Below are 25,577 nucleotides of genomic sequence, written 5' to 3'. Positions count from 1 at the left end.
AGAGTCAAAAATAGTGGGTATATAACTATGTACAGACACACGTTTGGACAGTCTGCCACTCTCAACTGGGAGAAAAAGAAAAATGGAACAGAAAGTCTTCATTTCTTTGGCAGATTGTTTTTATATTTACCCTATTCTAGTTATATTGAATGTTACTAAGTATTTGGAATAACATATTTACCATCCGTTCAAATGGGTTAGGCGTATGCGCTGCTTTATCTAGTAGTTCACTGTACTCCAGCTCCTCGCAAAGACGCTGAAGGGTGTTAAGTGGCTCATTTAATTCAACAGGCATGGCCACTTTGGAGAGATCCTTTCCTATGTTATTTCTCAGGATATTCCATAGGCTGATGTTACTCGTATTAGGACATGGGGCTGGTAAGCATGTTCTCCGTTTAGAATTGCATCCAATTCCACTTTCAGAAATACAGTCTGAAAAGGAAGGAAGTGGCAGAACAAGTCAATTCACTGTTTACTTAGTTTCATCCCCTTTGCAAACGTACATTAAAATGAAACCATCTTTTTTCTGTCAAAACTTCCTTCCACCCTCACAATTCATTCGAGTATTTCACTTGTGGTTTGAAGATAGCCTGTTATAAAAATGATAAAATTAAGAACAAGATTTTAGTTTCTGTATGTTAACCAAGGTAAATGTCAGGTACAAAAGATGCATAAAAAATGACCTTCCTTCCCCTTAAAGGCTATAAGAAAGACTCAGGCTTTCCATTGAATTTGAACAAGTAACTATTATAACTATTTTATTTGTAACAGAGATGGATTCCTATCTGTTTCAGGAACATAAAACCTCCCTCCTTGACAGAGCTTCAATTAAGTTGACACTTCTCAGAAGGCAAGGCGTAACTTACAGATCCAAGCATAATAACAACTCCTACCTATCTTTTCCTACTTTTTTGAATTCTCCTACCAGGGAAATTTACTGCACCACAGATTTACATGCAGGCTTTTCCACAGTGCTCCCCATAGTGCTTAGCATTTAAAAAATTTTAGTGATGTCAGCTTTTAGATATGCCCATACGTTGGTGGAGAAATGGCCTGTTTTAAAGGTGGAAAAGCTGAAGCAACTGTGGAGCTATGGGTTTGCTGAAGATAAAAAAAAGGACTCAGGTCAAGAATCCTTGACATGAATATCTGAGGTCTGTGTTGCCCTGTCAAAGCAATTGGACAGGATAAATATTTCTAAGTGTGCCATGAAATTATTTGTGGCGGAATCAAAATAGAGCTACAAGCTTCTGCAACAGGCACTAGTCTGAAGTAATTACATTGCTTAGCTGTACATCAATCTCATTTCAGAGAGGAATATGGTTGCCACTACAAGAACATATTTTATCTTTACACGTCCTTAGAAGCTCCTGCCCTAGAATCAGTTACCATTTGGAGACATTCAGGTATAGCCCCAGTCCGTCAATCCCTGTCCTCATCCGGCTTTCCTCACATTGCTTTGTCTTGGAGGACTTAAAACAGCACTGGGCAGCACATCTTTCCTGTGCTGCACATGCCCAAAGAATCACTGCCCTTAAATGCACGATTTCAACCAGTATTTCCTCTGCTGGTCCACTGACATAAGCATGATATCATTAGTGCTGCCAACAGTGACAAAGTATAGATAACCACAAGGGCTAACTTCTTCATCACTGCCATGTATGCTAGCCCATGCCTCAGATGAAGGTTTTCAAGTGGAATCAGCAGCCTCAAAGTTTTGAGGAAGAAGTTTCCATCTTTCCTGCCACTCACAAACTAGAAATCCTAGTATCTCGTATGACTGAGTTACGGTAACAAGGACAGGTGAACTATTGGCAGTCTGCTGCCTATCTTTTTCTTTTTGCATAAAAATGACATATGGGCAATATGAATCAAAAAATCTACCTGAAACAATTGTACTGTTAAGAGGTTGGCTCCTATACTTCCCTCTTAGAAGAATTTATTTAATATCAGAAGAGGCCAAAAAGAAGGAAGTTCCCTTAAATACCTCAGGAATGAGGGAATATCTGGAGAGGAAGGAGGTAAATGCTAAAAATTTATCCTTGTTCAAAAGAACTCTCTGAAATGGGATTTGGCTATGTCCTTTGACAGCTTCTGATTAAAAGCAGAGTACTAATTGACTGAACTACATATTCTGGACCAGCCCATTAATTGGGGTAAACTGGTGACAAAACAGAGTAGAGAAACAACTAATACATTCAGATACCAAATTTTCTATACAGTGAAGTTTGCCCACCCCCTGTGAAAAGAAAAGCCCATGCAGTTCTGGTTTGCAAGAGCTGTGACAAATGGCCAGCAACAATACTGAAGGAGATTAAGACATCTGACCTCCAGCTAGACCCAATGACTTTTAACGCCAGACTGGACCGTTATCATCATCTAGTCTGGCCTTCTACATTACAGTGGCCAGAGGATTTTATCATAATCCCACAATTTAGGGTTCAGCTAAAGCCCTGTAGGAAAAAGACATGCAGTTTGCTATTAATGGGAGTGGCAGGCTGCCCAAAGCACAGAAATAGCAGGTACCAGAAGCATGTGGAGGTGCTACTAATACGGAAGAGTGATAGTCTTTGTTACAAGAAGATGAACAGCCACACTAGTACAGTTTTCTAAGGTCCAGATCATGAAATAAATCAATCTGTATTCTTCCTTATCTTTCAAAAAAAATCTTCATTTTTAAACAGTTACAGAATACAACAGATCTCCAGGCATATCAAACTACACAAGTTCATAGGGATCCACCGGTCCTTGGAGATGATCAGGAAACAGCTGCTAGTAAGAAACCACTGTTCAGCATTTTTGAAGATAAAAATATAGATAGAATAGGAAGAACATTGTAGTTAGCCGAAAGGAGTTGAAGGCACAAAGCCAATTAGTTTGTTATGACCAATTCTTCTCCTTCTTTTTTTGATTCTGTCTCTAATTAGCAAGACAGTTAAATAAGCATATGTACTAACAAGACTGTCATGATTAAAACATGCAAAAAAGAAATCCTTATGGTCATATACCAGGCCTGCCAGTGTGTAATTATTCTCATGTTCCTTTAAACACTGAGTTCTGCTAAAAACAACAGAACTCTGAATGCAGTTGTTAAATTGCGACTGAAAAAACAGTGACAAGAAGAAAATTACTTTTTGAAAAAAAGAAAGCAGCTAGGCCTTGCTACTTTGAAAAAACCCGTGGCCAAGAAAGGAACTGAGAAGGAGTGGGAGTCGCACCAAAGAAGCCAAGAAAATAGATGCTTCTCTGCTGATACAGAACGACTATCCTGCTTAATCAACAGTGCCTGGGCCCTGTTAATCGGATTAGCCAGAATGTTCTGTTTAAAACCAATCTGAGGCTGTAAGAGAAAAAACACAGGCTGTTTAGATCTCAAAAACTGTATTATCAGATTATTTCTAGTAAGAGAAGAAAAAAAAAATCCCAAACAAAAAGAAACAAAGAAAATTCTCAAAACATGGTATAATAAAACACTGAACCTACCTAAAGTTTGTCTTTCATTCTCCATGTCATTGCTTAGGTTATCTTCTGAGACATTATCACTGATATCACTTACGTATGAGTCATCATCTGATACCTGAGTGTGGGGTGGGGAAATAAGCAAGATACATCACTCATTAAAATAACCCCATATGCACATGAAAATTGTTACTTTCCACTGCAATTATTGTTTTAACAGATTTAAACTGTTTAAGCTGCCTTTCAGTATTACAGGAAAGTACTAAGAAGTCCTAAGACGACACAACTGAGTTTGGGGGAGATCATCATCATTGAAAATTCAACTATTCTTTTAGTGGAGAATAAATCTTCATCTTCTTAGCCCCACAGCTAAGAAGGCTTTCCTCGTATCAAAAGCCAAGGTTTTTATGGAGACCAAGAGAGGGGACAAAATGAGCTATTAAAATCCAATATGCATGACATCAGCCCCAAGGTACCTATAGGTACCACAAGGACAGGTATGAATATATATTTCTATGACACAATTTCTAAAGCACCTGTATAACAACTCAAGCCAGACAGTACAATATATGCGGTATCTGCATATTAGCTACCTAATTGCCATTTGCCTCAATGTGCATATAAGACTTCTCCATACTAATTGTTACATTTTCCTGTGAAGAGGCAATGACAACAAATAAATACATGCAGCATATTAATTTCTAAATGGTTTGAAAATTTTCATTTTCTGGCAGTCATCTGATGTGCAGTTAGCACTCAAAAAGACTGCACGCCAAGTAGCAGATAAGAAACTACATCAGAATGATGTCAATCTTAATGCTCAGACCTCATTTTCTGAAGAGCTAGCAGACAGTAGGACTTCCTGTGCATCAAAAAATTCTGTGAGAGAGTCAGCTATAGACAGTCTGCTTTCATTGGAGACCTGGTGAACCAGACCTCTGCTTTCTTCTCTCGAATTTTCCTGTTTAAAAGAAATAAAAAGTTTTGAGAGGAAAAGTACCACAAATAGTATTCATGCATGCAATTCCACAGTCACATAACTTAAAGGGCTGTAAAACACTGGGAGAAGATTGCACATGCTCCTCACCAATTTAGTGGAAGGTAGCATGTGTTTCAAAGGGGGATTTAAAACCAAAGTAAAACAGACCAAAGAGAAGAAGAAAAAAAGAAGGAAAAAAAAAAGCAAAGCATATTCAGTAAATCAGTTATGGCACTGCATGTACTTCTTCATTAAAAAAAAAAAAAGGTAAAAATGCTTTGATATTTGAATGATTTAGCCAGATATACACAAGCATATCATCAAAAAGCCCCCAAAACAACAAAACACCCATCTCTTTATATTACATCCTAGATTCACATTCCCTTCTGATCTTAGCAAATGAATTAGTCTTTTCCTCCCAAGCCTTGCTTAATGCAAAGCCTGCGGTGCAGCGGCATAAAAAATTCAGAGGGGCAAAGTTACTTTCTGTATAATAGCAATGCTTTCCTAGCTCTCTTTCTTCACTAGATAATTGTGACAATCTTCACACACACTATGCTGTGCTTTGGAAAGCCTTCCTTCATATCCACACCTGAGAGAGCTCTGTGTTAACCAAAACCAACTTATCAAAGTCACGTAAGCAACATTGCTTTTGCTGCTGCAGGCATGTTTGACTGCCACGGAGATCTTGGTAACTCTTCCCATGGAAGCTCTACAGATCGTTGGCGTAAGCAGAGTTCCAAAAGGTGGCCTAGCAAAGGTGGGGTGACCAGTGAGACTTGGTTCATTCTGCGGATGCAGTAAAAAAGTTGGAGAACACTGTGCACTATTGTTTTCCCTGATAACTCCACCAATGCTAAGAAAAAGGGCTAGCTGGCCCAAAGGAGTGTATTAGCTGCTCTCAAGCTTTTTGCCATGAGATGGTTTACTAACTTGTAACCATGACTGCCCTATCATAATTTTGCAGGAATTGTACTGTTTTACGTTCAAAACAACATAATGAACAATCTGACAAGTCTATAATCAAACTGACAAATCTTCTTTCAAAGCTTTTCTGCTAGGAGATTTTACTATAGTATGGAATGTTATTCAGTACGTGCTGATAATGGTGACATGGTAACAAAACAAACTGTTATCACACAAGAGACTTTAAAAAAAAAAAAAGTCTGATACAGCAGCAAGAAAAGAGGAAACCTCAACATCATCACTGCTGTGGGAAGGCAGTTACACTAGCCTACAAGTAAAAAAAAAAAATCTTACACATGTGAGCATTGCTACTGGGATTGTTTCCAATATTATTCTGAATCTGAGAAGGAAAGTGAGCAGGAAAGGCTCATAAAAGAACAGCAGGTTTTTATATCTATCACATGAGAGTTTCAGGTTGTCTTCTTTCATGTTCCCACTCCGGCATGACAAACTACAACATAAACTGCCCAATAGACAAACTAAACTTCTACCTCATGCAAAGGCTTGAGATACTAGTTTATACTGCTTCAATTTTCACAGGTCTGTCGTAGCACCTGATGTGTCATTTAGAGCCAAGTTTTGTGCAGTGGCCCCGTCTTCCTCACAGCAGCACTACTGTATCACAGTCCTCAGACAAACCTAAAATGAAGCTTCTCCAGCATAAGTGATTTCATCCTTAAGTTCCATCCCAAACCATGCCAGGGGGATTCTGTGACTGAAATCTCTAAAGGACCTTTTGAAAGCTATTTTGGGGTGTGTGTGTGTGTGTGTGTGTGTAGTGCCTAGAACAAGTTTCAGAAATAATCCACTGTCATTCCAAGGACCTTCACTAAGTAAGAAAACAAAGAACTCCTGAAATTAAAAAACAATGCATTAATGCTTGTCTGGATAGCAGTTTAAGTGCTGTTCAAATTCTCATGGGATTTAAAGCAAAAGGCATTAGAATGATCAACTACCTTAAAGAAAAAAAAAAACGGAACAGCTAAATATGACCAAAACACAGCTCTACTAAAACAGAGCTAAACCAGAAGTGAACAGACGGAATGACTAAACTGCCTTTAAAAATAAAAGGAAATAATAAGTTATATAAAACCCCCAGTGTTACATCCACTCGAGTTCTAATGAAAGATTTATACTACAAGCATAACAGAAGTTTGGATATGAGTTAACATTTAGGAAAATCCATCAGAAATAACACAGTTCTTGCTTCCCTCACTAGCACCATTAACATCTAGATCCTATGACCTATAAATACACCACATTCACATGCATTCTGCAGCAAGCCAAAAAACTGTCTGAACATGAGTATGTCTCAAACTGGCTAACTGGATATGTAGAAGTATGCACTCCCTGGCTTCACACAAAGAAAACCAAATGGCTGAAAGGGCTCTTGTACATCTCATTTCTTTGATCCTTTCATGGAAATGTCTGATAGTTGTTCTAAACCTTACACAAGCCATACTGGTAGCCAGCGTTCTGGGCTAACAATATTTAGACAGCCAACAGAAAGAACTACAGAACTTGAATGTTAACAAGGGTAAAGAAACAGTAGTATGAGGGTAACAAGGCGGCAGCTCTGTTCATGCTGAATGGGAAGCGGGCAGGAGGAGAGGGAGAACACCAGGAACCAGTAGCAAAAAGCAATGGAAGTGTGCTCAGGAAAACTGCTCACAAGGAAAGTCTTTGAAATCAAATATGACACAATGCATCATCAGAAATGACTCATAACCATGAAAGCAGACTCGTTTTACTAACACAATACACCATAGCGAAGACATGAAGAACAGGACAAGATGCAGCTACGCAGCACTGTCTAGATGTAGGGGCTTGAGGAACAGACATCACTGAAAGAAGAAATCCATACCCACCTTCACCAAATCTGGACTTGATTTTGCATTAGATGCTGAATCAAGGATCATAGATTCGGCATGTATTCTGCGTAACCGGTCTTTAAGATCTGTGTTTTGTGCTATTGCCTGGAATATTTAACAAAAATATTGGGGATATAAAGTTCTCTCAACTAACTTGAATGTGGCTTTACTGTGTAAAAAGGGGTGAAGAATATTTAAAGTGCAGTATAAAACACCATCACCACATGATTTTTCACTGGTTCAGCAAATCATTTATTAAAATGCTTCAAACCTCGTTCCTTATCTCTCAAATTAAAACTATTTTTGTTCAGTGTGAGGGAAAAGACACACAAATGGAGGAAAAAAAGCCAAAGATGGCAGGGATATTTCAAGTTACCAGGTTTTCCAAGCTGATCTAATAAATGAATTTTGTGCATCTTTTTTCTTTTCAAGCTCCCTTCCTTCACCCGTCTCTAACCTCGCCTCTATCAACATTAATTCTTACTCTTGCCACATCCAAAACCATTCAATTTTCCCATCAGCCAGGTATACTGACAGTTCCCTTTGCCTTCCGCTGACAGGGAAATAAGACTCAAATTCAGACAGGTACAGGTACAATTTATGTCCTATCAGCTTATAATGGCAATGATCAGAATAAAAAGCCTCTACTGCAAACTCATGTTTGTTACATGTTATTTACTCATGCTAGGTGCATCTGATGGACAGGTGCCAGTTAGAGTAGACTTGTAGGAAGAGAATGCAACCCTGCCTGCAGTGAAAATATCTCTGAAAAAAAAAAGATTGGTTTACTAATTTTGGAACAACACTGAAGACTTACTGCCCATTTTAGTGAACTGAATCAACACTAGGATGTGGGGAACCCTGCTGTTTACACATCCGCTTTGTCCCACAAATGCTTCTGATTTTGACAGTAAATTTTTGTTGGAAATAGTCTTGAGAGCAGGAAAGACAGTAAGCTCAAAGTGATGATGGGGGGGAGAAAGTAATTTCTGGCTTTACGTATGTGTGGTCTGAATTTGCCATACAGGCATATATCACTTTTGTGTCAAGTGTTCAAGTGGACAGCATTGTGTTATACCCACAACTTCAAATAAGTGCAAGAAAGAATTTACACAGCTTTCCTGTAATAGCATCTTCCAATTTTCATTGTTTGCTACAAAGTGTTTTCTTCTTTCTATTGTCTTCTTCCTTTCCCAAAAATAAAAATATTGTATTTTTCCCCGTTCTGTATTTGCTTTTCTTAGACTGTGTGTAGGTCAAGGATACTATCTTAATGAGGGAGAAGCAGACACAAAGGTGCTAATTTTGTGGTGCTTTATCCACTTTAAATCTGTTCATTTTTCTTCCCCTGCCAGGCTGATGAGAGCAAAACAGACTTATGTTTGATAGCTTTCAACCTGTGAGTCTGACTTTTTGTTCCTCGTGTACAGAAAACAAACTGAAATGAACAACAACAAACATGAAGTCAGTGTCATCCACACATGACTCTCTTTCAAGTTTATCATATCTGTGCTTCCATACGTCTTCAAAGGAAGCTTATTCCTTTCTCCTACAGGATCTCTTCTGTACAGGGTGAGAAAATTTCTGTTGGTATCATGGCTTTACAGATCTGCAGGCTAAGAATAGCTCTCACAGGTGTTAACCTCTGCTGAAACTGCCAAGGTTCACAGACAACTTCTGGATGGGCTACAAAAGGCTTATTAAGTATCAGACCTAAAAGCATGACTTTTAAAAGACATTTAGAGGATGAAGATGGACAACAGAATTTCATTGCTCAGAAAAAAAAATTCATGCTAAGCTGAGTGTTCACTGAGTTCAGAAATCTTAAAACAGGGTTTTTTTTATAAAATGGTAGGCAAATAACACTGGAAAAATAAAAGTCACCTATTCAAATATCAGAAGTGGAACATCTGAAAGCCAAAAACAAAGAAGTGCAAATGAGTGAGTACAGTTACAGAACAGGTTTCAGCTTTCTCTAAATACTATCAAGACATCACAGCCTCTAAAGGTCTAGGCAAAGAGGCGTTTTATATGCTTAAAAAACTATAACCATACGCAGCTTTTGTAAAGCAAAGGGAAGTTTTCATACTGAAATAATTCTAAGATGATCTATATCACATTTATCAATGCCAGAGAGTCTCCCCTGCCTCTGATTAGGAATTTGCCACAAACACTGAAATCTTAAGACCATGGCAATGATGGCACTTGTTGCTCTGAAATCAGATCACTGTTTGGTTGACACGTTCAAACATGACCAACCTGAAAGTTCTGGTCTCAACCAATTACAAAAAGCACACCAATCAAAAACCCCCACCATTTAAAGAGCACAATTTTTTGTCATTTAGAACTCTGCCCTAACAGCTCCATTTGCTGCTTTTAGATGACTAACAGATAATTAAGGTTAGAAGTAAGGTTAGAAGTCAATATAAACAAGTTGAACTTGAATTTGCTTTGCAGTGTCTTGGTGCAGCATGGTGAAGCTCTAGTGCATGAGAAGGGACAGCTGAGTGCTTTCAGCCACTCTCACCTTTATTTTATGCCAAGTCATACAGTGAATACTTGAGTGCTGTTTAGGAAAAGAAAAGGAAAAGGAAACCTGCAACCTACCAGAACTGAGTGATTAAATGGTGTATGTTTTGAGAGAAAGTAGAGTCATCGTCACAGAGCAGCCCTCTGATTCTTATCAAATTATAATTATACCATATACCTAAATCAATCTATCGGACTTCAATGATTTCACAATACCTTTAACATTTAGGAAAGAGTCTTTGAAAAACACCATATATAATAACTTACTATGATTCAATACTGCAAATTCTAGCACAGAACAGACACTAAAGAAACAGAAATTAACTATTATAAAATTTAAAAGTAGTATCTGATGACAATGAAGCTTGCTGAGCTTCAGCATGTCACTTACGGATGTTAAGGCATTCTTCAAGCCAACTATTTGTGCAGATGGAGATGAGGATGCATCATGCTCCAGCACCTGCTTCAGCTTTTCTCTCTCTGTGGATATGGTGCTGAAAGCTGACCTCAAGGTGAAGTAAACTAGAACCATTTCGTAAAAATCGACAGTTAAAAACAGCTACCAATTGTATACATACCAATTATGCAAAACTTCAATGAAACATCATTTATGGTGACAGAAACAAGAATTTAGGTTGAGAGATCCAGGGTGGGTTACTAAAAACAAGTAATATTAATCAAGGTTATAGGGTAGATTTTTTTAGTAGGAAAAACGTGTATGGTGAATGCTACCGTGTTGGCTATATTAGCCACAGTCAAAATTACTCTGATTATTTGTGACAGATGGCAACAAAGCTAACTAACCACATCTGCTCTTCACTTGCTTTTGTTCCCCAATTAGCTTGAATCTTCACATGGTCATGACTCTATTCCACATTCCTTTAAGTATTCCAGTGGGGGAGAAGAGAGGGAAGAAAAAAAAATGAAATAGAAAAAAAATAATCAAAAAAGCAGCTATAACACATACTGTGCCACAGCTATAGGGTTAGTAGTTTCCCCACAAGCAAGTCAACTATGGTGTTGAGTTTTGTTATCTCTTTTTGGGATAAAAAAATTTCAGCTTGTTAGATGATTTAGTGACTCAAAGGGTCAGATCCTGAATGTTGTGCATGTTACACTACTACTTCTACTCCTTCCTGAGCCAGTATCACCAGCCTGAAACATTTAAATCAGACAACAGATCATGCAATTTTAAAATCACTAGATTTTTAAAGGGGAAATGCACTTTCCTTATTTTTTTACTTTCAAGACATTTAATCTTTTCTTTAACCACAAGGAATAAAAATTTATTTGAGTAATATTTGTTTATGTAGGATTTCAACATTCATCTAACTGGAGAATGAGAAGATTTCTGAGGGCCTAATCAAGCCTTGTAATACAGTCATGAGAACTGCCAATGCAAAAATGTATCCATTTACAGGGAAATGGAGATGTAAAATCTGAGCATGGATGCATGGAAAGGGCAAAGAACAAGAAATCTCTGATACCTCCCCCTTCTAATCATCCACTCTGAGTTAACTTGCATCATCATCACTTCACTGAGTACTTGCTGTAACCTAATTTACTCTTCTAAGAAAATATTCTTAAGGTATATTTCAACAGTGCAAACCATTACCAAAGCTAATTCTCATATTTGAACCTATCTGAAGAAATCTTTAACGGTATCACAGGGAATGGGGACAAAGAAGTATCCACTATGATCTATTTTGTTAGCCTTTCATATGTGGATGACATGACCAGAATCTTCAGTGACCTTAAATGTCATTTAATAAGTCGTATACTAACTTAAATTTTCAAGAATTATTACATACTAAAGTACTAATGTTACATTTCATTTAATTTATATCAAAAGCTAAAGGAAAAGTTTTCCTCACTACCCTTTTTTGGGAGGGGTGCGGTATAAAGCAACTTTGGAAAAAAATTCTTTGTACTCTTAATAAAACGATACTGTATTAAATAGTACCAAGTCAATTGTCCCCTCAAATGCATGGGTCAAACTAACTAAAATTTCTGACATGGACATTTCAGGTAAGATGATCTTGTGTAGATGATCTCTTTGCTCTGCTTAATAGCAACTTTTCCAACTGTGCCCACCCCCACTTCTTTTCCCTTTTTGGAAAACATACATCAATTTTGACTATAATTGACTTTATAAAGTTTACTACTTAGATATATTCCTTACATAACAGAATCAATCAGCACCAGAGGGCAAAAACAAGCAAAGAATGCTTATTCATAACATCAACCATTATCTTGTGCAAAAGGGGCAAAGCCAATACTTCCAAAAGTCTTTCAGATATAAATGCTTAGGTGCCTTCCTCACCAAGATCACTTAAACAATAAAAATGTTTCTGGTGCGAGGCTGATGGAGCAAAGCGCTGCTAATGAAAAATGATTTTGGGAGAAGAAACATTTCTAGTCAAGCTGCCCCTCTGGCTGCTTTACATGATTTTACTCTTCTGTATTCACTAAAAATAGGTTACTACCATAGCAACCCTTGCATCACCAACGAATGTTGACTCTGAAATACAGTGAAGCACACCAAATATACAAACATACATGTGCTCATATACACACATATGCATGTAAACCCAAAAGAGTATAATCTGCTGTTGTGTTTATAGCAACTGATTTTAGGATTTTTACCTTTTGACAAAAAAATACAATCTGGGTTTTTAGCACATAAAACAAAGGGCTGTCCTTTATTAAATAAAAAACAAAAACCTGTTATGATTAGGCCTCTTTTTTCAAATTACTCAAGATCTCAACATTTGCAATTAGGAATTAAAGGAAGGGAGCACATTTTCTGCTTTTTCTAAACATTAAACAGGAAGCATTCTCAGAAGTCACATCATTATTTAAATTGCAATGATACAAAACCACATATGAAAGACAATTTCATTTACCTTTATGTGCAATATGAAATAAGTCCTCTTGCATTTTAGTAAATTCTGACGATGCTTCAGAGCCATCAGAGTAATTTTTCTCCTCTACAAAATCTATTGTAGATAAGTTTGGATTGGAAGCATGCAGTCTCATAGGGGCAGAAAATACTGAAGGCACCTGTAAGGAGGAAAGCCATTTGTGATGTTTTTACAAACTGCAAGGAAAATTTTGTTTTACTGTACCCACCCGGGTTACATGTTGGAGGCACCAAAAATGGAAAAACTACTGTCAATTACCAATAGGCTTGGAATGGATGACACCTTGCAAGTGAAACCATAGATATAACTTTGCCCAAGATATCATAATTGGAGATTTGGCAAAACTCCAAGAAACAAGCCCATTGAGAGCTGTAGCATATGCTATACTATTTTTCCCCACTTATAAGTATCTAATCACATGGCCTCTGGATACACATGTGTACAAAACTATCTGGAGAATTTGCAAAAATCTGTACTGATAAAAAAACCCAACACCGCAACCCCCCCAGATTGGAGGCAGATTGAAAACATGGGTAAAAAACATGACCAGTCTCCTGAAAGTAACAGCACAGATCCTATTGCAGATATCAATGACAACGTATTTGTGTTTTGTCTGATAGATTACCACTTAAAATGAGCTAGCACAGAACACTACTTAGAAAGGATTCATATTTCCTAAACTGGTCACACCGAAAAGTTATCAATAACTAAGATTTGAAGAAAGATGGGCACTGAAAGGACTGAAGTCACCTGTAACATTCCTTTAGCCTCTTTCCCAACAACTCTGGATCGCCACCTCCTGTGTGTTCTCTTTTCCTTCTTTGGGCTTTCAAAAGGTCCAACCTTTTAACAACAAACAGGACAAAAATAATACAGATTGCCACAAAAATAGCAGAGCTAAGAAGAAATATCTTGATCCTTCAGGATCTGGGGTTGTTTTTTGGAATTGCAAGGGAAAACTTTTTTTGGTTTTGTTTTTTAAACAACAAACCTGCATAGCATTTATAGCAGGTGCTGAATATGTCCTGTGAAGAACATCCATGCTCTGTAACAGCTGGTTCATTTCCAGTAAATATGTGTGACAATTGGAGAGGTCTGTTTTGAAAAAAAGAGTATTGTCAGTTGCCCTAAAGTAACAGACACACTGAAAGTTTTTTTCTTTGTAGGTTAGCCTTATTTTGATTGTAGGTAGCTTAAGTTATTCATTGACTAAAGCCACATTATTAGACAACTGGATAAAAAGCTTGTATCCTTCTATCTTCATGTTCAAATTCAAAATACTGAAATGCATCTACATGGTGTGTATAATGATCACGATATTTTATCCTAGTTGGTTGCAGAAAAATGAGAATAACGTGATAATTACTGCAGGTTGGGACTAGTCAGAGCTCCTCAGGGTGAGGGTAACAATGCCATAGGCATCAAGACTGAGTTGTACATTCAGAGCTAGAGAGAGGCTCCTCTATATTAGAGCTGAAGCTCACTGGTAGGCAGAACTTTACCAAATAAGTATCACACAGACACTACCAACACGAGAAAGATCTTCATGCTCTTAGGAAAGCATGAAAGCAGAAGGTGACTTTGAAGTAGGAAGATTTAGTGCTTTTGAAATTACTAGATTTTAGATGCTTCCCTTTTTTGAATACCCAGCTTAAGAAAGGTCAAATCTTACTACTGAAGGTGATGTTCGTATATAAAAAAAATGTTCTGAAATATATAGGTTCCTTGAAGAGGTGCCCACAATTGTTACCCCCACATCCAAAATCACTAGTCCTTTTGAAAAGAAGTGAGTAGCCAGTTAATCAACAACCACCCCTTTCCTCCTTCCAGTTTCAGAGAAAACTCTAACTGTAATGACTACTTGCAGTATAGTATTCTTGTCAAGAAAAACTAGAGGAAATAGGCTACTTTCAACTTCCTTCAAATATCATTACCTCTTGAGCATTTTTCCATGTCTTCAGAAGACTGTAGCCAAGATGAAATCCTGGACTCATTACTTGAAAAGGAAAATGACAAGTTACCTCCAGCTGACAACGAATTCTGTTTGGTCAAGCTGCCTGCCTGTTCCAAAGAAGAACAAGTGAATTATTAACAAACAATATCTTAATGTTGTATGCACAAATTTTGACAACCAACAGTTGAGGTCCATGATCAGGGACAAGGACTGAAGGCATCAATAACATGGAGGAAAAAACGTGTATGAACTAGACTAGGTGTACAGTCATTGAGCATAATGTCAGGATATCTAACATAACTGCTGTCCACAAGCAGTAGAAATACTAAAGGAACCACACAAATTTCCTGAAAACTAGATTTTGAGGAAGGGCAAAGTTCTGCATAAATTAAGTCAACTTAATACAATTAAAGCACCATATCTGAACAGAACCAAAGGCGGACATTCTGTTCCTTCTTCATGCTCCCCAAAGAAGCCCCAAAAGTAACTTAAATGTAACATGCACATATTTGTTAAAGCTATTTTTCAGTGAAGAAAGCAAGATCTACTAGATGTTATTTAAAAATTTTACTCAATGTTGTATGACTTTAGCATGGATTTGACTTGACAGGTCTTAATAGGTGTGTGACCATACACCTCATCTGGGTAAATACTACCCTTTTACAACGTCTCAGTAACCCTTTTCAAACTTACCTCATTTTCAGCAGTACCCACTATCAGATGCTTCAGGAGATGCTGGAAATTCTGTGTAAGAGCTAACTGAGCAATACAATTAAGTAGCTTCCAATGGGAAGAAATTTCTACTCGATACTATTACCAGTTGATTGTGGCCTATAATGATGGTTTCTTCTCTAATGTAACTACAAATAATAGCCATTCAAATGCCTCATTATTTTTAGACCTTACTAAACCTTTCATTTTTAATAGTATCTATGTCAGGAAGTTGCACAAATTACATGCTTTGTCAACATCTTGTTTAAAATCAGTTTTTAAATGTTTCATCTTAAGTGACATTACATAACCACTTTACTGGTTATGAGAAAAGCTGACTAAATTGTTTGGCTCGTCTCTGAAGCATACACTTTACAAACTTTGTTTCCTCCTGCTCACTTTATATCAAAACTCAGGTAGTACAGTTTTAAATCTATTCATAGGAAACATCATCTACATCGCCGTCAGCTGCCGTATTCTTAGTTGGTCTTTTAAAATTTACAATATAAGCTCCAACTTGAGTTGCAGAATAAAATAAAATGCACTATCCACATGATGTCATTCAGTACTGTGTCAATTTGTATAGTCAGTATGCAGTAGTAGTAAGCACCAATAAGCACACTTATTTTTAAATTAATCTATGTAGTTTAACTGTTTTATTCCTACATAAAGCTGTATGAGCTTTAGTCATCTATATATGTATACCCAAATAATAATCCCAGCACCTTTAAAAGCACAAGTAAACTGAATTTAAAGATGAGCAATTGTATTGGCTTTTTGTGAACAAATCCCACATTTATCTCTTCAGAAATCTATCTCATGTAACCAACTTTTCCAGAACTCATATACATGAGAGGCATGAGCAGGAGGGAAGAAGGAAGTAGGCATTGCCAAGAAACGGGCAAGAGAGAGTTTGTGTAGCTCCAGTTAGCATAGTTTTGCTTTTGATCAGCATGGCTAAGCTTTAGAATCCAAGCATTCCACAGAAACATATGTAGATACATGCACCTACCTCCCAACAACAACAAAAAAACCAGATGTGAAAACCGATCAGGTGTTTCTAAAAGCAAATAAAATGCAATCCAAAGTTCACTCAATATATTTTTCTCAAAATAACCTAACTGCTGGATTGATATCAACTAACATCAAGCTAGGGCTGGTGTAAATTGGCAAACTTCCATTTAGCTTCAGTAGAGCTAAGGTGATTAATTGCAGCTTAAGAACTATCCCCTTCTATTTTTCACATGAAAATAAGTAAGGCTTCTTCGCAGTGCAAATCTGGATTAATAAATTAGAAGTGAATTAAAGTCTTTCATGCCAAAGAAAAAATGGTTAGTTTCCTGACAGTGAGCATAGATTTTAGATATGGATTTTAGGTTACATGGATTTTTTTTTTTTTCCTTTGACAGCACAGGCATAGATATATCACGGGCTTTGCAATGTTCCACTTTTGCCCTTGATACTCGTCTCCCCTTCTATCCCTGCTGTCTTTTGGGAGAAAAGAACTAAACGGCCACAGGAGGTTTGCCATTTCCTTGCAGACACAGCCTCAGAAGAGCAGGCTGTCAGAGCCACAGAGGTGCTGGCACCACAGAAAGCATGCAGACAGCTCTTTGCCGAACAGCCCTGTTACCACAGGGTGAATTACTGTTCTTTCAGCTGCCCGCTCGCACAGATCCCCTCCCTCTCAACCACTAGCAAAAAGCTGTTCAGGCACGTAAAACTAATACTTAGTTACAGCACAGTCCTACCAAAGTGATGAACTGCAGGTATTGGGGAACAAGCCCACTCAGATCATACAGCAACACAGCCAGGGAAAAGAAAACCTTAGACAGCAGGATAACAAAGAGGTGATTGCTGTTTAGGAGACGCTCTGGAGTTGACAGAAACAGAGAGCCGTTTCAGTTATAGTAAGTAGCACCGTATTGCTAAAAAAGACATTATTCTCAAAAGAGATCAGGGTTTCTAAACTGGAGCAGAAAAGCTTCTTTGGGTGAACATCAGCCAGTCAATGTGCAGACTGCTGAAGGCACAGAGGTTGTGTTCAGGCACAGGACACAATCACTTTTCTGTGAGCCTGCATCAAAGAGGTCAGTTATGGTGTCGGACTGAGCATTTGTCAGGTCATTTGTGAAATTAATGCTCACAGACTACCTAAAGAGAACTACACTGCCGACTGCACCCATCCAGACCGCATACCCACCCCTACAGCATGGTTTGAATAATGCTTCTACCTCAGTTAAAAATATAAATAGTGGCTACAGGTGATGGCTCTTGGATAATTCCTACATACTCCTCACGTAAGCACAGTCAGATTCATCAATGTAAAAGGGGATAGGTTTTATTAGCTAAAGGATAAATGAAAAAATGCTAAAGGGGAAAAAAAAAATCTAGCTGAGTACTCTTCTGTGACCCAGACTAATATTCACCAGCACCTATCAGACAAATACTGATATATGTCCCAAAAATTACGAGGATTCTAACTCAATATGCAGTTTTAAAAGTCATCATGAAAATATAATTTACTGCATTAAAACAATGAGACAATATTATGAAATTTAACAGCATCATAGAGAAAACTGCTTGGAAGTAAATCAATAAATAATATCATCTTCCTCTTGACACGTTAGTTCATAACGTAAACCCCACCACAAACTTCCATTATGCTTTTTACTTAATAAACACAAATCAGACTAATTTAATCCCTGATGAAAGCTTATTATTTGTAAATCGTAACTATTACCTTTCTACCTGGAGTAGAATCGCAAAAACCAGGGACAGAGTCCGCAGTAGTAGACACAGGGAAGAAAAGATTATTGACGTCATGAGGAAACATGGAGATTTCATTCTGACGGTACATTCTGTGATGACGAAGTTTTGCTACCCATTCATCAAACAGGTCCTGAGATTTCACCTACACAAAATTTCAGGTTTTATAACATTCACATTCAAAATCACTATCAAAGAAACTAAGGTATTTTGTGCTCATTAGACAGCTAGCCTGGCTGACCTTTATTGGCAAAATATCAGGAAAGTTTTTCTAATGATGCTCCTACTAAAATGCATACTGTATGAACTTAAGCATGACAGAAAATTAATCACAGGATGAAGTCAAGAATAAGAGAAAATTCGATTAGTATAGTTATGACTTCCAATGCAGAACACAATACCTAGCAACTTCTAGATGGAAAAAAACCCCAATATAAATAAAAAAAAACATTTAATTTGTCATTTCTTAATTGCAATTTTTAAGGTTTAGTCAAGGTTTAACTAGCCACAAATAGAAATTTGATTTTGGTGATGTATTTTAAAACAATTTATTCCACAAGGATAGACAAATCTACATATTTGACTGTGGAAAATACTTCCTATAGATAAGACAAAGAGCAAGATACAACTACTGAAAATAAAAGCACTTGTGCAACAAGTGCATACCCTTCGCTTTGAAGTTTCTGTTCAGAACAGGGTTACTGACTCTGGAACAGTACAGTAAGACCTCTCAAGTTATAAGGTGTAAGCTAGCCTGCTGAGAATAAAAGTAAGTTATTAGTGTAACTAACAGACCTCCTACTATTAAAAACAAAAAAAAGGTCTCCACCACACACAGCTAATGTTGTTATTTTGGGAGCGAGGTTATAACAATCTTGAAGACCTACCTTCAGATGGTATATCTGCTCTTCTGTATCCAAATCTATACATTTTGTTGATTTCTTTACAGACATGACAGAAAGTCCAACATCAATACAGCCATGAAGCTTCCCTCTCTCTATCTGCAAAGAAGTAAAAAGAATACAATCACTCCAGAATAAAGAAAAAGGATAGATATTACCTGCTGAAACCATCATTTTCCCCCGTCAACCTACTGTTTAGAACTGCTGAAACTCTATTTCCCATTGCCAACAATATGGAATTACTGTTATTTTGGATAAAACAGTGTTGTTACCATATAATGGCCTTAAAGGGTTTCAAGATCACTTACATCAGCTTGGCATTTAGAATACTTCAAAATCCCTCTATCCAAAAGGAAGTATCTCTGTAACCAGAAATGCAGAGAATTAAAAACAAACACACACAACACCCCAAAAAACCCCCAAACAAAAAACCACCCCACCCCACATTTCTTTGGAGAACACTTTCTCTGCTCTTAAGTAACCTTTTTGCCATAAAACCACACCAGGCAAGTCCCACTCACATGGCATTAGGCTTTCAGATACACATTCCATTCCTACCTTGTGCCAGCCCTTCAAAGGCCATTTCCTCTTTTTCAGCAAGCAGCCCTCCTGCTTCTGTGGCTCCTGGGTACAATTCATTGCTCCTCGGAGTCCTTCTACAATTTCCCAGCTGTCCTGCTTAAACACAAAATCCAAATGTAGATCTTATTTCTTGCAAAGAACAGAATTGTTGTGAGAGATTCAAGAGAAAGAAGGCTATAAGTAAAAAAAAAAAACCAAATTATGTTGAAATCTAACCTTAGATCTGTCTTTACACTTTGTTATGTATCTTCCGAGACAAGATTATTTTTTTATTTTGATAGAAACAATACAAACTAAACAAAACACTATTTTTATGACGCTTCATTGAACGTTTGTGCCTACCAGAATTTTATGTGTATATTTTTCTGTACATACATACACACAGTGTATAGCCACAGCCTAGTCACAATTTAGCATAAAAAACCTTCTGCCATCACAGGCAGAAACAGCCTATGCTAAAAGGATATGTTTTATAGGTTATGAAGCAGAAATAAAAGACACTGAAAATGAAGACCTTTTCTATAAAACTCTTTTGCCCATATTCAGTAACTCAAGGTTTTGTGTTTGGTGTGAATTACAGCCTCTCTAAAGTCAAAATAACAAAATAAAATAAAAACAAATGAAAAAAACAGGGAAGGAACTCAAGTACTATGAGGAACATAACATAAAAGGAGAACACAAGAAAAATAAAAACTACCCTTCATCAGATACACCTCTAATTAAAAGAAGATCTCTCTTTTTTGCCATCAGGAACTCTTAAATGAAAGACCCTGCAGCAACATAACAAAGAAGAGAATAAATCTCACAGTATTTTTACAGTTCTTATTTATGGAATGACTGCTAGTGACAATGTAACATGAGTTTCAAGATTCCTGATCAGAGATCTCATGAATTATTTATTGCCAGCTACCATAGGATTTGACAAGATCTAGAATTATGAACAACTGACAGGAAATGGCATGTGCTAGTACCATCCCCATATATTTGAAAAAGACAAAGAATACTTTAACATCTAGAATTTAATGACAAAAAAGGATTAGTCTGAAACACTTTGGGGAAAACAGAACTATACCAGGTAGGTAAGTACTTGTGATCCTCCCTGTAAGATACATAGGGAAGCATTCCCCAAAAGAACTTGACTGACTCAAAAAAAACTTAAAAACAAAAATGAAACAAAAATTAGCAAAAGTGCTAGTTGTGCTCATTTATCCATCTCCAGAATCCTTAAAATTCACCCCTAGAAACCTAGAAAAAAAATTACATCAGCTAATATGCTCATTACTTGAGTAACAAGGCATAACGGCAAACCATCTTCTAAAAGACATTCATTAAACACTTTAAGGAATGTAATCTCTTATTCCACCACGTTACTGGTGGCACTCCACTATTTTGTTATTATTTTCCTTGCACTGCACTTTATGGAACAAACTGGAAAGCTGCTCTGCTTCCCTGGCTTGAGTTCGCTCTGCCAACACTCACCACAAAACAGGCTGCAAGCAATAGAAATGTGGGGCTGAGCAGCTCCACAGACCACCCAATGATGTTCTACTACTTGAAGGTAAGTCAAAACTGCAGTTGTCCTAACTGAAATTGTTATCACGGCACACATTTTGTGCCCCTACAGGTTTGGGTTTTATCCTTGTCAGTTTTATAACAAACAGCTTCTTTCTCCCTCCAGGTTGAGAGAGATTTTGACAGCTACTTAGATACCATTATTTCTAACCAACGATCATGAAATCGTATTTTTTCTATTGAAAACCAGAAGTTACACTCCGTATATTTTATTTTTACTACTTTGGGACTCAGTTATAATTCTCAGTAATCATGAACCCTTTCCTGCTTTGGGGTAAATTACTATGACATCAGATCAGGGAACAGAGAAGTTATTCATGGATACCATGAGTTAGCAGGCTGAAGGGAGAGCAGAAGGCCTCCTGGGCTGTCTCCAGCACATCAGCCTAACACCAGCCACAGCAGCGCACGCTCTGCTGCTAGGGACCAACACCACTGGTCTTTCACAGGGTGAAGCGGGCAGAGAACGAAGCAGAGAGCCAGCCTGTGCCTGTGCAAGGACAGTTAGCTAGAGCTTGCTAGCTGCAGTTTGACAGCTATTCAAGTACAAAGGCAGCTCTAAGCCTCCACAATTAAGGACTTTTTTTTCCCTCTTTTTTTTTTTTTTGACAGAACATTCCAGTCTACAACCTTGAAAGCCAAAAAGAAATGATGTTCCACCACCTCTTTTGCCATAAATGTAAATATTAGGCCACTAAATGCTTTCTGTAGTGGTCTTGGATTTCTTTTTCCTGTTAAAGATTATTTATTAAGCCTATAATCACAAGGATTGGGACTGTTATGATGACAGAGAGCAGCCTCTTTAAATATCATCAAATATACTGTAATGCTACAATTTACATTAACTAAGTAACCGCTGAACTTACTGCTGCTTAAATGTCCACGTGTGGATAAAATCTCATCTCCTCAGAAAATATGATCTACTAAATAAGACAATATAAAAAATAATCTTTACATTAGCCGATTTCAAATTGGGGAGTTGGATAAAGGTAAACATTTTAAAAAGTGAGAAACCTGATGGAACTAGTGAGAGCGAATTCTAACTAACAGGAGCATCTGTGAGATTAAGAAAAATGTTGTGTTTATGCTTTTGTTTCTTTCTTCTTGAAATTAGCCAGAAGAGTTTAAAGGCTGTTTTGCCTGATTACCAAGCAAGCTATTTCCCTTGCCTTTGCCAAAATATATTAAACTGCAGTACCCAAACACATAACTTCTCTACTGAGAATTAATCTGACAGCAGTCAAGACTAGTGAACAGTAGATCCTTTTCAATATTCTAGTGTAATACCTAACGAAACAACTTTCTTGAACTTTGGATCAAGTTCTCACAGACTTTGGTTAAGCTTAAACACAGTATATGGTTGATAGAGTGGTCTGCTTGCAGGAGACAAGCAGAAATTTCAGCACAATCAAGAAAAACACAAGAATCCAGATTCACCTTTCTGTAAGGATAAGCCTTAGAAAGAAAGAGAATCCTGAAGTGAGACAGACCAATGCTACACTGGGCATATGAGATGAAGAGAAAGGAAGCAGCTGAGAAATAGCTCAGCCAATTACACCCAACTGGAATATACATGGTGTCAATAGTTTTGGTCAAACTCCTAAATACAGAGCACATCCTGGCCTGCATTACAACTCCAATTTTGTCTGGGCCTCTTGGGCAGTCCAGACACAAGGTGTCTCCCACGTTCCGGCAGGAGAATTACATTTCTCACTGTTCTTCAGGTCAGTGAGGTGGCCAAGAATGTGCCTTCACAATTAAATAAGTGTGAAAATGGGAAGAAAAGCTAAAGTAGGAGCACTTCTTCCCACCAGGTAGGCCCGATGGCCTGCCAAATCTCAGGTGGTGAAGACAAGTCTCCTACTCTCATTTCCGCCCTGGGAACCTCACCTTCAATTGCAAACTTTACATAAAGGTAGCTTAGTTGGATTAGAAATGGATGCTTTTAAAAGCACAAGACTATTTTATCAACTAAGTTACCCAAGGAAAGGCAAGGAATAGCTCAGAGAATTAACAGTTTGGGGACCTGCTGGATACATGCAAGGTGCAACGCTGCATTAACAGCATCTGGTCCTTCTTCCACATACATCTGTCCAGAAGACTCCAACCTTTCCCACCTGAGCCCCAGAACTCTCACATTTTTTCAAAACACTGCTGCCGTGACTGGTTTTGCATCCGTTTGCTCTTGACCCAGACCCTACAGGATCTTGATCGGTATTTTGTTTTGCAAGAGATCCGACACCTCATTTAATGAGGAAAAAGCGTGAGTTGGCTGTTGCTGGGAGCAGCTGCAGAAGTGAAAGAAAACTGCTTACTCTCTAAAATGAAGGCAAATTCAAATGAATCAGGCTGGTCAGTTACCATCTATTCTCATCTGTCTGAAACAGCAGAGGAGTGAATTGGAGATACAGGATTTCCTGAAAGCTACTGGAAGCATTCAGATTATGCTCCATTTTGCTGATTCTTATCCCACAACAGGGAACTGAAAGAGATACCCCAAACCACAGTGCTAAACTAAAAAAAAAAAAAACCACTACGCACCCCCCCCAAAAAAACCCCAAACCAAAACTCCCAGCTGAATGGCATTAACAATTCTAGCATAAGGCTGATGTCCAGACTGGTCGTGTCCTAAGTCTATGACACTACAGAAGATTTTGTATCATTATCGGCCAATATCTGCACAAAATGATCAACGCTGCATTTGCTGCCCAGGCAGAAGTTTCACTCGAGGCTGAGGGAGGAACATACTCTTTACTTTTCTCAGGTCCAGAGGTGCTTATTTCAGATCAGCACTGGAAAAATCACCCTATAATTGCTACTTGGCTTATACCTGCTCTGTGGCTGAGGGAAAAAACCATACGCTTTTGTCTTCAGAGATAAGTCTGTCATTAGGTAACTGTAGCAATTTTCTTTGTTTAATAAAATAAAAGCCACCTCATTTTCTGCAATATACCGTACCATACAGCTCCTCAAGGCAAATTATTACAGAAGAAATAATGAAGTAATGAGTTTGAATGTCTCTCAGACCGATGCTTGCAGTTGCAGCTCCCTGAACAGAACAGATGACAGTGCCAGACTTTCTTTCAGTGTAAAATGCAGTCAGTTGTACCGAATATTTTAAAGTGCCAAAAATAGAAACCTGCTTTGTGGAGGATAAGGATTGGCATCAGCTGCAACTAAAGCATTTGTTACAGTTCATAAAATTGGCAGAAATGATTTAATTTTCTTTTTTAGAACATGAGTTTTTTTAAGCAGCTCTCCTGACATAAAGCTTTTCCCTACTGAATCTATTTTAAAAGTTAGTTAACATATTAGACTTAAAAATAACTACCACAATATATCTTCTTTTGATCACAGGTCAATTTAAATTTAAAGAAGATCAACACCAGTCTTCCTTCCTCACAAAACACAGTTTGAGTTGTGGCTTTGTAGAAGAGACCCCTTTCCATGACTGAAGGAGAGGAGCAGAGAAGAGCAGAAGTGGGAAGTGGCAGTAGCCTCAAACCTCCTATGAGGCTTCAAGGTGAAGGTGAACTTAGTGGAACAGCATTAACTGTTAACCTCTTCAGTTCACACTGCAAATGTGTTGCATCTGGCAGAAAAGGAGCACCAAGTGTAGCGGAGAGGAGCAGAGAAGAGCAGAAGTGGGAAGTGGCAGTAGCCTCAAACCTCCTATGAGGCTTCAAGGTGAAGGTGAACTTAGTGGAACAGCATTAACTGTTAACCTCTTCAGTTCACACTGCAAATGTGTTGCATCTGGCAGAAAAGGAGCACCAAGTGTAGCAAAAGAATCATAGAATCATAGAATAGTTTGGGTTGGAAGGGACCTCTAAAGATCATCTAGTCCAACTCCCCTGCCATGGGCAGGGACATCTTCAACTAGATCAGGTTGCTCAGAGCCTCGTCCAACCTGACCTGGAATGTTTCCAGGGATGGGGCATCCACCACCTCTCTGGACAACCTGTTCCAGTGTTTCACCACCCTCAGCATAAAAAATGTCTTCCTTACATCTAGTCTACATCTATCCCCCTTTAGTTTAAAGCCATCCCCCCTTGTCCTGTCGCAACAGGCCCTGCTCCAACAGGTCCGTGTCTTTCTTATGCTGAGGGCTCCAGAGCTGGACGCAGTACTCCAGGTGGGGTCTCACCAGAGCAGAGTAGAGGGGCAGAATCACCTCCCTCGACCTGCTGGCCACGCTGCTTTTGATGCAGCCCAGGATACGATCGGCCTTCTGGGCTGCGAGCGCACATTGCTGGCTCATGTCCAGCTTTTCATCCACCAGTACCCCCAAGTCCTTCTCGGCAGGGCTGCTCTCAATCCCTTCATCCCCCAGCCTGTATTGATACTGGGGGTTGCCCC

At 38.2% G+C, this 25,577-nt stretch overlaps 1 protein-coding gene across 1 annotated transcript in view; it reads right to left on the bottom strand.

Annotated features, from left to right (window-relative positions):
* The window catches only part of OSBPL3 (oxysterol binding protein-like 3), a 97,253-nt gene that overhangs the window by 21,252 nt on the left and 50,424 nt on the right, over window positions 1-25,577 (bottom strand). The window contains exons 4-16 of the mRNA XM_009325728.1: window positions 19,623-19,739; window positions 19,373-19,426; window positions 19,050-19,163; window positions 18,137-18,307; window positions 14,663-14,789; window positions 13,720-13,823; window positions 13,479-13,571; window positions 12,711-12,867; window positions 10,196-10,326; window positions 7,273-7,380; window positions 4,286-4,420; window positions 3,484-3,577; window positions 182-432 (exon numbers count right to left, since the gene is read on the bottom strand). Coding sequence (XP_009324003.1) covers window positions 182-432; window positions 3,484-3,577; window positions 4,286-4,420; window positions 7,273-7,380; window positions 10,196-10,326; window positions 12,711-12,867; window positions 13,479-13,571; window positions 13,720-13,823; window positions 14,663-14,789; window positions 18,137-18,307; window positions 19,050-19,163; window positions 19,373-19,426; window positions 19,623-19,739 — 1,656 coding nt within the window. The remainder of the gene's footprint in view (window positions 1-181; window positions 433-3,483; window positions 3,578-4,285; window positions 4,421-7,272; window positions 7,381-10,195; window positions 10,327-12,710; window positions 12,868-13,478; window positions 13,572-13,719; window positions 13,824-14,662; window positions 14,790-18,136; window positions 18,308-19,049; window positions 19,164-19,372; window positions 19,427-19,622; window positions 19,740-25,577) is intronic.

The sequence above is a fragment of the Pygoscelis adeliae genome, unplaced genomic scaffold (genome assembly GCF_000699105.1).
Source record: "Pygoscelis adeliae isolate BGI_AS28 unplaced genomic scaffold, ASM69910v1 Scaffold226, whole genome shotgun sequence".
NCBI classification, from domain to species: Eukaryota; Metazoa; Chordata; class Aves; order Sphenisciformes; family Spheniscidae; genus Pygoscelis; species Pygoscelis adeliae.
This window is presented reverse-complemented; position numbering and strand designations above follow the sequence as displayed.